Genomic DNA, 15725 nt, shown 5'->3' on the forward strand with positions numbered 1-15725 from the left:
ACTACACCGTACATCCTCCGGGCCACTGCTGTCTCCGCTTTAAGCATATAGACTTCAAGGAGTGTGAGCAGTAAAGGGAAACAGCTGGCGGTGGATCTCCCCCCCCCCTTTTTGAAGATACACTTGCTGTATTTTCTGCTGTGGGAAAAATAATCTCAGTAGGCAAGACAAAGGTGTTAACAGGAAGGAAGATATGGATTCCTTCCTCTTGTCTGTGTTAAAGCCTGCCCCTGTGACAGACAGACAGACAGACAGACAGACAGACAGACAGCCTTGTCAGCCTTGTCAGAGCCCAAAATTTAACAATGACCCAAATTGTTAAAAAAACAAAACAATAAAAGCCAAAAATTAATAACTTGTCGATAATGTAACTAAATGTATCAACTTATTAGTCTACATTTTGGGTTAGTTATTACATTATGGAACAAGCATAATATTTTTCTTCTGCTAGTGTCATAACTGTATTACATTATAGAGTTATATATATATGGATTAAAGGGCTACATGCTCCAATGTAGAGTGCAGTTTCAATAAAAGCATTCTTTCAATAGTCCTAATGTGATTCAAGGCTCAAAGTGTTCAAACACAAAAACTTTGATAATACACAATAAAAAAAGATTTCTCGCTCCTTAATGTATGAGTGACTCAAAATGTCATAAATTGCTACATTTTGGGCAAAAAGTTATTATGTATTGGGCTCAGCATTTTGTTACATTATCAGCCAGTTATTACATTGTGGGTTTTATTACATTCTTTTTTATTAAATGTCAGGTCATTGTTACATTTCAGGCTCTTACCATCCATACACATACACACCTGATAACAAAGCACAGTATTTGGCTCATTTGGCCACACCATGTATAACAATTAAAAGTACACCTTCTCCCACTTGGGATTTGCTCTTATTACAATTAAATGGTGAGTGAATATATAGTATACAAACAGAGCCAGGTCATGTAAGCGTATAAGAGCACTTTTTATTTACTAAACTTGAGTCATGTAGAAATCTGTCATTAAGGTGTTATGAGATATTTTAGTACAATCAAGGTGCATTAAGATTACCTGCACACACACAAAAAGGGGAGGCACGTTATCCACAAAGGAGAAAAAACTCAACAAGAAAGTGACAGTTTATTAAAAAAAAAAAAAAAAAAAAAAGCTTTAAGCATTTATCAGCTTTTGCTAGAAGCAGTTAAGCGAGTTTTGATCTCTAAAACTAAAAACATGAATCCAAAAGAACAATAAACGCTGTACATTACGGATCTGAGATCAGCATTGGTTTCATTCAGTCAGGTTTGGTAAGGGCTGGCCCTTTTGTAGGGCTTGTATAATGACTCTGGCCTATACTATTCTTCAGTTAATGAGCCCCTCAGCAGGGTGTTCTATTCTAATCAGTGGGAAGTGTGGATGGATGACATCATTCACACTTCTTCATCGGGGCACCGAATCTCTTCGTGTTGAATAAAAAAATAATAATGTCCTAACATCTTTTCTTAACACTTCCTCATGTTTTTTGGCCCTTCAGTCTGCTGGATGCTCAGCTCTCCACAGCAACAGAGAACTGTTAATGAATACTTTGGAAGTGGCGTTTCCTTGCATTTCAACTCTAATTTATTAACCAAATTAGTATGAAATGGGTTAAGCCCCTATCTCACTGGGCTGCGACAGTTTGCGACAAGTTGGAGACACTAAATTGCGAGAAAATATGCAAATTAGCAACAATTTTCACTTGCAGTCTCACTGAGTTGGTTCCTGACGACACGTTTGCGAATGTCCTGGCCAAGACTTGTCGGGAGCTCGCATTAATGTCTCGGGAACATCTGGCGAACGTCTGGCGAGCGTTGCACGAACGGAATGTCAGTCTAATTTTTGTCTCAAATCAGTCGCAATTTAGTTTCAAATGTCGCCAAAACCTCGCAAAGTTGTCTCACATTTCTCGCACTTTCTGACTCGCGGAAACTAAATACAGAAGGGTTTGCGACGCGTTCAAGACACCTGCGACGACTCTGAGACTATTTTCTGAGACAGCACAGTGAGATAGGGGCTTTATGTCTGTTTTTTTTTTGTACAACACAAACATTCTACTGCCCAGCATGTGGCCTTGAACTCCGGTTATTGCGGTCTGCTCCCAATGTGGGCGATTTGATCAACTCTTGATCCTTTTAACATTAAAAGACTAACATATATATATTAGAAGTCACGGTCCCAGCCGGAGAACTCCTCCTCTGCCTTGCTCTGATCAGCAGGGAAACGATCAAAGTTGATGTAGCAGGGGCCCTGAAGGAGGAAAGAATAGACAGGCCAATCAAAAAATATGTGGACACATTCACAGACACAAACACAGTCACATACAGTCTTGTCAAACTGTGTCAGTTTGTCCCTCCTAGCCTGTTTCATCTATGTAAATAGAGGGTTTTTTGTCTTGAAGGCCCTAGACATCTATTACTTGTTACTATGACTAATAGTGTAGGAATTCTAAAGGTCCTCCGAGGATCTTTCAGTTTGTGTTCATTCTTCCACCCCCTTTGGACAAAAGCGGTAGTGTTTTTACTACGCCAGCATAGTTCCTGGGTTGAGCATACTCATGACAAAGGTATGAAGAAAAACGATATAAAAATTATTCGCACTGATGGTCTGGACTTATTTGTTGTTATATGTTATTTATGTTCATCAGAGGAAATATTGTTTCAGAAATATTTAAAAGTTCCTTGTAGCACCTTTAAATTCTCTTTCGAAATGGACTGGCCATATTCTGCAGTACTGTTTATATCTCAAAAAGTGTTTGTCTGCCATATCACCACCAACAGTAGACAAACTGAGCCAGAGGTTTGACTTGCCTTGCGTATGAGCCGGACTGTGGGGGCTTCCATCTGACCCATGCGCAGCTTGTGCCAGTTCACACTGCTGTACCATCTGAAGGGAAGAGAAAAGAGAGAGTACAGGGCCAAACATACTGACAGTGAGAAAAAATTATTATTTGTCAACAGGAGGAACTTGAACTGTAAAGGCAATTGTATCTATAGCACAATTCAGATACAAGGCCATTCAATGTGCTTTACAGGGGCATACAATACATCAAGGTTAGACATTAGAAATTGTATTTAAGAGATAGTAAAAAAAAAGAAAATACATCAAGATCAAGATAAGACATTTAGACATTTTTAGCAATGAAAATTAAGTGACTGACAATATAGTTATTTTCTATATAGCTTATTTAACTTAATTAGAATCTGTATTCACAAAACCAAATAGAATGCATTTCAAAGCAATCATGTGGGCCGATCATACATCTGTCTGCTCTGACTGAAGTCTCTACCTAAATTTGTCCCACCCATACGCTAAATAGATATATGGCATTTGATGTGCCTTACTAACAGAGTACGTCTCCTGCTGTAGGCCAGTGAGTTTCTAACCGTGGGCCGTGCCCGTGTAACTCTACAATGTACTCAATTATATCTTTCACTATAAATAGTGAGATTACTGCGCACAATTTATCACAGTGTATTAGTACAAAGCAGCATACAAATAACCTTTAATGTACCTGTGAAAATACACTCAAAACCCGCAATTCAGAGACATACCACAACAAACTCATACGACAAAGATTGTTTTACATATTTAAGTAGTTAGCACTCTATATCGTTAGCCTCATAGCATAATTGCCTAAATCATATTTACTCTACTCTACTTTTACTCATCATCTACTCTATTCTACATCTACTATACTCTACATCTACTTTACCCTACTCTATAACCCTTAAAATATGACTTTGGTAATTATGCTATGCTATTAGGCTAACAATATGGTATGTTGCGGTGGTTACCTGTGATGCCGCACATCTTTGATCCCATTCTTGGTGTTTCCTAACCTCTGACCCGGCCGAGGTCTGCAAACACAAAAACACAAGACACAGTTCAGACAGAAGACATTTACATCCTAAAAATGTTTCATGCGATTCCAATTTTTAAGTGATATGCATACAAAAAAATACATTGTATTAAAAAATACAGTTGCATATTCTGATCCATGTGTATTGATTTTTCAGATACGTTCCATAATTCATTACTTCAGTAAGAGTTGAATGCATTAAAATGCTAAAACCCCCCTGTGTGATTTTCAAATGCATTTATACATTTCATTCAGTTCATTTTAATGAGAAAGTTATTCAGGCAAACGCTCCGAGCTCATTTTTGAGCCCGGGCGGGACCACAGCATTACCAATGTATGAAAAATGCTAATCATGATGCTACAGGAGCCGATTGCTTTCTCTCACCTGCACAGTTTGTTGATAATAGACTTGGCTGCCTCATTCAGGTAAGGCGGATACTTGATCACTCCGTCCAGAATCTTGGCATAAATCTTCTGCGGCTCTGAGCTTGAAAATGCAGGGCTGGCAACATTGAAATGAGAGAAGAGGCTTGTTGTTTGAATAGGTTTGCACCAGTCAGACATACAAATGTCTTAGATATCAACATGGGTAACTGCATGCACTGAATTCATATTTCCCTACTGCCATCTACTGGCTCACATCTGTGGGTTCACTCTCACTTATACTCTCACTTTACCATATCTGCCTGACTCTCTTGTGACAGCATCCTTTTGCTTCATAATCAATTATTAACACAGGCTCAATCGACATGAACCAGTGCAGTGTTGTCAGTATTTAGTGTTCTGATTACCTTCCCACCAACAGCTCAAAGATTAAAATGCCAAGGGACCAAAAGTCAACAGCAAAGTCATGACCCTGGTTCTTGATGATCTCCGGAGCCATGTACTCAGGAGTGCCCACAAACGAGTAGGTCTTCTCCCCACGCACCATCTCCTTGGCAAACCCAAAGTCCACCTGCACACACACACACACACACACACACACACACACACACACACACACACACACACACACACACACACACACACACACACACACACACATACATAAACACACACACACACACATATAAACAAACAAAGGCACACATAAACAAACACAGACATAAACACACACACAAACACACACACACATGAGGATTATACAAATCTTACACAACAACATGTGCATGCATACAACACATATTCTCTCTCCATGGAACTCTTTATCGTATTGAAAAATGTTATAATCATAAATCAAAACAAAATTATTTGTGATAACTTGAACCAAACTTAAGACTACAATATGCTTGCGAACAAAACTGTAGGCCCTGCTGCTGTAAACAACAACAGTGAAACAGTAACTTCTCAGGTAGCTTTCTAACTTCAAAACAGCATCAAGGGGATCCAATTTTCCTGTCATTAAATTAAGTTGTGAGAATATACATTAGAAAATGTTCACTTCTCAAAGACGCACCCAAAGTTACATAGTGCACCTTTAAGGAGATAATACATTGACACATACAGTATGCCAAGATGAGCACTCACCAGTTTGACGTAGCCCTTTACGTCCAGCATGAGGTTCTCTGGCTTCAGATCTCTGTACATGATGTTCTTGTTGTGGAGGTGGGCCAAAGCCTCCACCACACAGGCGGTGCAGAACACGGCAATGTGCTCGTCAAAACGGCCTCTGAAAAGCACACACACCTAAAAGGTTAAAAAATAGAAGAAGAAAAAAACCTCTCCGACAACATCTTCCACGTAATCTGCTTTTTATTACCTTCCACCACGTTATGACACTGACATTTTCATTTGGTCTTTGAACCAAAAGCTCCTATAAGAACCGGAGTGGGAGATAGCTTCCTGTTGTTACTATAGATCACCGAGGGTAACAGCATCATCAGTATCACTCTGGGTCAGAACCAGGCAGCTACTATAAACTACTGTATGAAGTGTATAAGTGTATATTAAGGTTGATCTCAATATGTGTACAATATGTCAACAATCGCAAACGCTCAAATATGAAAAAAATGTATAAAAATATTTCACAACATCCCACTGGTTTACATTATATTATTTTACTTTGTGTAACAGCGCACTCCAATATGATGGAAAAAAAACATCTAAATGAGACAAAAATACAAAATAAATCATATTTTTTTCCTCACACTTCTTTGAGCTTGGTCCAGATCTCCCCTCCAACGCAGAACTCCATGACCATGTAGATGTATCGTGTGTCTTTGAAAGCTGCATGAAGCCTGGGAAGAAAGAGGGAGAATAGGGGGGGAGGGAGAGATTAAAGAGCAACACCCAAATTCTCCATGCATCAAAATGTATTTCTTAGTTGTATTTCAGGAGCCGTGGGGGGGGGGGGGGGGTGGGTCTGTTGAGGCAGATACCTGACGACAAAGTCACAATGCGTGGCTTTGAGGATCTCCTTCTCCAACAGCATGTGCTCCTCCTGTCTCTTGGCAACAATGTGCTTCTTGCTGACCCTCTTCATGGCATAATATGTCCCATGATTCACTGTGGTCATCTTGTGGTCAACAACGGCAAAACAACCATGTTACTATTAGTGCTAAATACATACATATACAGTAGGTAATCACCAAAATATGAGGTCTTGTGATAGATAAAGCCTACTATTGACAGTTTTAACTTTATTGCTGCAACTTACTGCTTAATCACTATAGCTTAATTGGGAACTGTGTAGAAATGCTTATGGCGCGAAGGGGCGGTTAGGAAAGGGGGAGGTTACCTTTTCAGTCTAAATTATTTGGCAGAGCAGGAGTGAGTCTTTAACTTTTATTTATCATCACGGATATTTTATTCTTCCCTTTTGAAACTTATTGTAAAAAAATATATATATAGAAATGAGTGATACATGTGGAAATATGGAGAAGACTGCAATCATGTTGTGAGTTAGGAATTTTTGGAATGCATTCAGTCCTACTAAATACATTTTATTTTGCTATTTCTTTGTGTGTTTTTGACACCATTTTCCTTGTCTTTGTCATATATTGGCTTAAATACTATAAGGGGGTGGGGGTGGGGGAGGGGGTTATTGCACAATAAAAATAAAGATCCAGTCCCTATACGTATTCACATTCAGATTAAAACATGAAAATACACCAACCAGTTCAACACGACCAAACCCTCCGACCCCAAGCGTGACGGGATCGCCTTGGTAGCGACCCTCCTGATACAGCACAGGAACCAGATCCTTGAACTTCAGAGTGGACTTGGGACTGACAGAGACAGAGACAGAGACAGAGACAGAGACAGAGACAGAGACAGACAGAGACAGAGACAGAGACAGAGACAGAGACAGAGACAGAGACAGAGACAGAGACAGAGACAGAGACAGAGACAGACGGACAGAGAAGGCTTCATTAATACTGGTGGTGGTAGGATGGCCTAGAGGAACAGGTGGCTGACCAGTAACCATGAGGTCTCTGGTTCAAACCCTGGGACTGGACAGGAGGGGTGTTATTTGAAAAACTACTTCTGGCTGGTATTACATCTACGGTGCCCACCATCTCTACCATTGTGTCCTTGAGCAAGGCACTTAACCCCAAAACTGCTCTAGGGGCACTGTACTATGGCTGACCCTGCGCTCTGACCCCCTTCGAAGTGTGGTAACTTGAGAGGGGATATGCGAAGAACGAATTTCGATGTAATTTGAGAAATAAAGAAACTTAACTCCCGTGTGATTATGATCGTGATACATCTTTCAGACTGCATCCGCCAAGTCTTAATCATATTCCATTAGCCAGTAGCCACTCACCTGGGCGTTAGTGGAACTTGTGCCTCCTGCAGCACTTTGGAGCTGCAGGGAGTAAAAAAAACAAATGAGATGTCAAGATTTGTTCAGGAAAAAACTAATTAGGACACATCACACTATTCTCAACAAGACTTCTACTCACTCGTCAAACAGCTCCAGGTGTTCCACGGGAATTGTGTCTTCAAATACCCTGAAGGGAAGGAAGTCATTGTAGTCAAACAGTGCACCAATCAGACAAGGACAAGTGCACTGCCAAAAGCCAACACAGTGCAAACAAAGGTCACAGTGTCAGAGAACAGAAAACACTGGGAGGAAATCCTTCAAGGATGTTTCTATCGAGTAAACATCTGCCATGGCCGCAGAGAAATATCACCCTGGTTTACACTCAGAACTCCATGTCTAGTCACACTCACTCTTTGTCAATGGTGAAGCAGGTAACGGGGCCGTCGGCACTGCAGGTGGCGGTTCTCAAGACTGCACTGCAAGAGGGGAAAAACACTGCACATGTCAAATCAGGATAAAACTGTCGAAAATATGAGAACATTTTTGCAGTAGCACCTGAAAAAAATGACATTGTATATTTTGTGTGTTTTGTATTGCCGCTGCAAGGTTATCATCATCTCAACTAATAAACTAAAGCTCATAATGATGCAGATGTTGATTTACAGAAAAGTCACTTTTTCAAATGAATTTATCTCTGAAAAGTCTCCCGAAAAATTAAAAATAAACTGCTTCTGTAGGTGGCTTGATGATATTTGATTCTTACATTTCTTCAGTATCCGTTAATGACATTTAGAAAATCACAGGTTACACAACCCAAATGCCAAAGATGACGGCAGCTAGGGAAGGTGCACAGTGCACACTGTGCAAAAGCCTGGAAAAAATGCCCACAGGCATGTGTGTGTTGCCAAGGTTACCGAATGAGGGCCTGTTCCCCGAAATGCTCCCCTTTTCCCATCCTACGAATCTGCTTCTGATGCCCATTCACATTCTTGGACACCAGCACCTGAGGGGGAATAACACCAGAGGGGAGAAGGGAGAATTAGTGTATACTGTATATATCTAAACATATAATGACAGTATATACACTATGCAAAGCAACACATTGAAACATTTGGTTTGTGCACACACGATGACCCAATATTACCTCTCCTTTGAGGATGATATAGAACGTATCTCCTTCTTCTCCTTCTCGAACGATAACAGCTTTGTCCTGGTACTTGACCTGAGGAAGACAAGACAAAACAATCAGAACAATAAGGTTATTTTCCATATTAAGAATACTGCGCTCACATATTTTTTTTTAAAACAAAGTTTGGGAATTCACAGGAAAACAAAGACACAAATAGTACACCAAACACCTTGACTATGCCTTCTTTTCTAGGCTACTTAGCATTTTATGAACTAAAAAGCTAATGTTTAGGTTTAATTTAGGTTTTAAACTTGGTTTTATTAGCTCACCAAAGCTGTCTTTCTGTTGATGTTGTAACCTGTAACATCAAAAGTTCACATTGGGAAGTGTGAGTACAAACCTCCTCCATTGAATCAAGGATTTTGGATAACTGGACATCATTCAGATCTTTCAGAGTACGAGACCTGTGAAAGCATAAGCATCAGGGTTGTTGTATTAAGTCATTAAAAAACACACTGTATTTTGACAACAACTGAAACCACCCAATCAAACTACCAAAGGTCTAAGAGTAGACCTATTCTTTAACATAACCACTATTAGATTCCTACGAGCTTCGGAAACTATGAACTCACGTCTTCAGGAAGCCCATGAGCTGCTCCCGTTTCTTCTTGGACTTGTTGGTTATGATGGTCCTGTAGGTCTGTCGCTCCATGCACCACACTCGCCCTGCTGTCTTTGCTGCAAACATAAGTTAAGAATGTAAAGTCCTGCGGAAGAGCTTTACTATCTTTAGAATTGAGCGTGAAACCACAAAAATAGACCTAAAAATTTCACTCAGGGCCGGACCTGAACCCCTCGCAGGCCATCACCAAAGGTTGTATCTAGGACCCCTACTTTTTTGAGGAACTACTGAGTAATAGTCCATTCTTAATACTTTACACATATGCTATTAACCTTTAGCATAGAGATAAACCATTCCATTATCATATTTGCATGTACAATCCTGGAGCCATCATGACGAAGACTTACCTTTTACTGTTGCTGTCCGTTTGCAGTTGTACAGGATGGCTAACTCCCCGAACACATCACCAACGTTTAGGTTGCGGAGATCCCGGCCTGCCTGGGTGACACGGAGCTCACCGGCTAAAAGGTGGGAAGGAAAAGAAAGTTGCTTGAACTATGAAAGGCGCAGAATTTCCCATATATTTTATACGTATTACATTGAAAAAGAGGAGCGTGAGCACACCTGCTACGATGTACATGCTGTCTCCTTCGGTGCCCTCTTTAATGACGTCGTCCCCCGGTTTGAAGTCAAATACAACTAAGAGATCCACCATCATGGCTGTTTGCTCATCGTCCAGGCGACTCAGGAAGTCGTTCTTCTGGATGGCTTTGACGATCAGATTTGTCTCGCTGTGGATGGGAGGTGAAAGAAGGCATCTTGAACTAAGGTCATTCAAATCTTTGGGACGCTCTCACGAAAAAACATGTAAACCCATCATACATTATTTGGGTGTCCGAAATGTGCTGGGGTTAGGCAATTAGATTAAAAAAATTCTGAATGGCAAAGCGGTCGGGATATTTTACACGTCAGCAGCACTTATTACCAACCTGACAGTTTTCTTGACCCTGTTTCGTTTAATCTCCAGGGTCTCGGGGATCATTTCGGAGGCAACGACGGCCACACGGCTCTTCCTGACCTCCGGTTCAATCTCATTACCGCTCTGGGAGGGAAACTCTGAAGTAGACATACAGGGACACATAGTGGAGGGTCAACCACTGTTAAAAGGGCTGCCATGCTTCAGCCGAAAGTTGAGTCCAAGGTCACCTCGGCCAATGTGTGTTGTGTGCCAGTGTTGAACTCTTACCCAGATCATGATATTGACTCTGCAGGTCCTGCAAAAATTTCTCTTTCTCCTGCAGTCGTTTTTCTGAAGTGGATGAAAGCAAACACACATAGGTAATGTGCAAACCATCGAAAAGAACATGCTGATACGGTGTAGTTCTTGAGTCTCCTTTTTATTACACAACCGGATGGAAAGTGTCAACTTGTTCAGCCCAAACTGAGGCTAGAACGAATATTTGAGAGAGAACGCGATTTTTTATGCGGACCGCTCAAATGTGGTCATGAACGACCTATGATCAAGATATTCAGAGTACACATTTGTCAGTGCTCTCTGATGGATAAAACTATAAACACTGGCTCTATATTGCCTTATACTTGGCATGTCTCATTAGGAATAAGCCAATGTACACCAATATGATACATTAAAGCAAGTATCAGCTGTTAATTCAAAGTCTGCATTGTTATTGCCAGTTAATTGCGATTGATTTTTTTATTTAGCTGTGATGCTGATGTGGTAATTCTACATAAAACTGCATCAAAGAGCAATTGTACCAGTCTAACTGTGTTCAGACAGAACACGGGGCATCGTATAATGCAATGAGACAGAAATCTGCTAGAGGCGACAATATCTGTCACGAAGATGCACCGGCGCAAGTTCATCCATCGTCCAAATCTCACAGTAGGGCAGAGACATGACTCAAAATGTTAAGAGCAGAAGTTTCTCTGGTGAGTTCTGAGTCCAGAGGCTGAGCTGAACACAAACACACATCTCCTCGTATGTTGCCAACCAGCTTACAGCCTGCACAATGAGGCAAGACAGGGACTTACATCACTTCCTGTTACAATTTAAAGGTGGAGTCAGCGATGCTGGAGAAGGCCTGTTGTCAAAATCACTTTTTATCGAAATCACTGAATATTTCCTCACAATTCACTACCTGGCAATAGACAGCCAAGGCTCTGTAAGCGGGCATGTATGCAAAGGGGCTCGGACGTCCATAGACGGATTATGAGATAATGGGCCCCTGGGCACAAACTCTTAAAGGGCCCCCGACTCCTCCCTGTCCACACAGATACATACAATTAGTGGCAAAAACATATTAAGGAAGTCAGTGTTTCCCACATGATTTTGGGATACTGTTGGAGGGACCCTGTACCTTGTAGGGGGGTCAGGGGGGATTTTTTTTTACCATTTTAAAGTAAAATGCATCAATCTGTTGCACTTTGGAGAGGAAATTTTAGAGGCTATATCAAATTCTGAGATGCAGAAGGAACATTATTTTTCATATTTCTCAGGCAGCACTCTTTACTCTGCAACTGTAAAAACAGTAGATTGGTCTGCAGACCCATGTTCTATGATGGAGGGGACCATTTCAACAGATAAAGGGTGGATAGCTACTTTTTATGAACTATTTAGAATTCACTCATAGAAAGCTAATTTCTGTATGTGTGAGGGGGCCTTTAAGGCCCCTCATGAAGCCCCTTAGACAGAGCTACTAATGCTGATGTTTTGCACTTGCTTTTGTAATTCTCCCCTACTACTGTAGTTGAGGGGCCCATGATGATTTCTATATTCATGATTTTAATGAGTATTCTTATAATTAGGCTATTCCTTTTTGGACCCTGTTATTGACATGAGTGACTGAGCTCTTTGACTATGCGACATGCGACTATGCGAACTATCGGTATCTCTGGCTTAGGGCCCCCTGAGCCCTTGGGCCCCTGGGCCTGTGCCCGGTGTGCCCATGCAGTAATCCACCCCTGTGGACGTCCCTCTGTATAGCTAGTAACAATGCTATCGATATAGGCTAAGATGTAGCGCTAGGAAAATACAGGTAGCATGTGTTTTAGTAGTACTTTAGTGTTGATAATAAGCCTATCAATATTCAAATAGGCGTTGAAGTCAAATACTTCTCAAAGCCAAAGGATAATCCCATCAGAAGCATAGCCATATCAACTCCACCTTTATTCCTGCCTTCCCTGTCACATGGTGACTCTGTAGTGCTCATAATGCTCACTGTTTGACAGTGACATAAATCTCACTGAAGTACATTGCTACATCATAGCTGGATGTGGTCTCGTGTGAAGTGACCCTTTAATGTGGATGGTACAGTTATGGTTTGCACTCACCCAGGTCTTTGTTTTGCCTCTCCAACTCCTTGTTGATCAGACATTGCTGCTCCAGCTGCTGCTTGAGCTCCTCTACTTGCTTCTCCATGACTACAGAGGAGGAACAAACAAATAAAGATGTGTGGGAGGAATCCATAGTGTCAGAATAGATAAACGACAGTCCAATCAATAGTCGGCAGGTAGGAAAAAGGGTTTAAACCATGCACGTGAACACATGACATACAGGTGATACTCATATTAGTAGAATATCATGGAAAATGAATTGGAATTGAGGCAAGAATTCATGCAAAAGGGGCCCAAACCAAGTACTGAGTACATATCGATGATTTATATAGGGCCGACATTTCTGTATTTAAAATCCCTTTTTTATTGATTTTTATGTAATATTCAGAGATTTTGAATGTGGGGTTTTCATAAGCTGTAAGCCATAATAACTACAATTATAACAAATAAAGACTTGATATATCTGACTTTGCATGTAATTAGTCTATATAATGTATTATTTTCACCTTTTAAGTTGAATTACTGAAAAAAAATAACTTTTGCACGATACTCTAAATTTTCGAGTTTCACCTATAGGAAACGTGTGTGGAGACATACACACACAGAACCCCTTTATATCATATTTCAACTGTATGTAACTATGCCGATGCCTTTCTGACAAGGCACTGAACCCTGCTCCACTGCCTGCACGCAGCAAGGGCCCCGCTGAATAATGCAGACTAATGATGGACAGTCAACAGGGTGCTCTGTGAAAGCTGTCACACCCTGCCAGCTTTTTTGCTACAGATCTATCACTGTATATCTGACTGATAATTGAGCAGAGCCTGTCAAAATATTAAAACAAAAACAAAACGTTATTATCTCCTAAATTATAGCATGCTCGGGGGTATTTCTTTATTCTCTCTGATAGTGTGCTTCGTCAATCATGTGTGCCCCTGCTGTATAATTGAAAGTGTAACTATATAGCCTAGCAACAAAAATGTGTTTGTGTATGATAAAAAAAAGAAATGAACTGACACAGATTAATTAGCACTGTGTGTGTGAGGTTAGGGTTAACCACACACAGCAGGTCTGCTATCTGTTTACAAAGGCCCTGATAAAGAGGCTCCTCCACCATCTTTTAATTTTACCACTAAGGGGAAAAATGTTTAAATGTCTATTTACAGGCCAAACATTGTAATCAGTACAAGCTGACCGGTATACCCTAAAACGCACCACACACACACATCCGCTCAGAGGTGGACAAGCTGTTTGCCTATTACTGATCACCGTGCTCATCACGTGACCCCCAGTTACCACGGCCTCACCCTGAACATTGGACGGACTCGGAGATTAGACATCATGTTAATGGGAATCATAAAGCCATGCACAAAGCAATTAGACCGACAACAAAACTGTGACTGGGAAAATATAAAATGCCTCCTGTTGCTACTATATTGAAAGAGGGTTGTTTCTTTTGGGACAAGAAAGTCTACAAGGAAGGTCATAACTGAGAAAGAGTGTTGGAACACACCCCGACACAATGCAGAGACAGTGCCATCAGTGAAAAGGCCTGCAGTGTTGCATAGGAAAAAAAAAAGCTTGATAATCAATTTTTTTTACAGGATTCGTTGCATCAGACCGGAATTTCATATTTGTCTGGGGGTGATTTATGAACCTGTCACACACACACACACACACACACACACATACACACGCACACACACACACACACACACTCACACACGCACACACACACACACACACACACACACACACATATACACACACACACACACACACATACACACACACACACACACACACACACACACACACACACACACACACACACACACACACACACACACACACACACACACACACACACACACACACACACACACACACACACACACACACACACACACACACACATATAGACAATGCTTTCTATGAATTTGCCCCAATAAAGTCAGCCCAGGTAGATTGTGATGATAACATTTAGTGGCAGCTGGTCAACTTTTAATGAGGGTGAAAAACCACTGTTAGTTTCACTCTGCACCTTCAGTCCCCCGGGCAACTGGGATTTGAAACTGAACCCACTCACTGCAAGCTGCTGGTTGTGTATATTTCACTGTTTTAGTTATTGAATTGTTTTTGTTATGTGTGATTGTTGAATAGCTACAAAAATGGGGGTGTGTTTAATATGCATTCTTTCTCTGAATCTCAGGCGTTGTCTAGCCCATGCAGATCATAATTTCTTTGCTTCATGGAATATGATGTCAACAACTGTTCTACCTCAAAGGAAAAAAAAACATTTATTTCACACTTTACGAGCCTGTAAAAGCTAAGAATCTGTACTTTAAACACATTTCATGAACAGCACAGCGCTGCAAAGGCCTTAAATGGGATACATCTCTTGACATGACACACAACTCTCACAGACACACAATGACATGGAACACAACGTAAAGCCAGAGAGAGAGTCACACTCACCTGCGGATCAGGAGAGAAGATGAATGTCCAGCGTCCAGCCTATAAAGGCCACATGGATCATAGGAGAACAACCTATTCAAATGCTCACAAGATCCACTTTCAGTTGTGGAGAAGTATGAGCTGTGTGTTGAGTTCCTGCTTGACCCCCAGACTGGACTGGACACACCTGAGCAGACACGAGCATGCAGTGTGCAGCCTCTCTAGCATTACTTTGTCTTTTCTTTTTTTTTCCTTCTCAGCTTACTTCGCCAATGCCTGCTCTTCGGCTCTTACTATTTTTACTTCTCTCCGGCTATATCACACTCTCAATCTTTCCTCCTCTATTCTCTATCTGTCAATCTCAGCAGCTCTGGTGTTGAATCATTAACGATAACCCGAGGCCCCTCCCATCAAACCAGGTGGAGGGATACATGGGGAAGAGGAGGAGGGACTGTGTGGGGTGTAAAAATACAGCTCAGCTGCTATAATGCACAGCTAAAGTAGCATT

At 41.1% G+C, this 15725-nt stretch overlaps 1 protein-coding gene across 1 annotated transcript; it reads right to left on the minus strand.

Annotated features, from left to right (window-relative positions):
* Positions 1-2190: 2190 nt before the first annotated feature.
* Positions 2191-12845, minus strand: prkg3 (protein kinase cGMP-dependent 3; the record flags this gene model as incomplete). The annotated part of the gene is made up of 21 exons (XM_080048098.1): positions 2191-2277; positions 2838-2913; positions 3825-3887; positions 4275-4391; positions 4681-4844; positions 5417-5558; positions 6037-6126; positions 6268-6404; positions 7005-7116; positions 7656-7697; positions 7795-7842; positions 8066-8131; positions 8570-8658; positions 8800-8877; positions 9185-9248; positions 9417-9522; positions 9814-9927; positions 10031-10197; positions 10396-10522; positions 10653-10715; positions 12758-12845. The coding sequence occupies 21 exons, from the start codon at positions 12843-12845 to the stop codon at positions 2191-2193; spliced, it is 2040 nt and encodes a 679-aa protein (XP_079904224.1).
* Positions 12846-15725: the final 2880 nt, after the last annotated feature.

Source organism: Ammodytes marinus, assembly GCF_949987685.1.
Source record: "Ammodytes marinus genome assembly, chromosome: 19".
Classification (NCBI taxonomy): domain Eukaryota; kingdom Metazoa; phylum Chordata; class Actinopteri; order Uranoscopiformes; family Ammodytidae; genus Ammodytes; species Ammodytes marinus.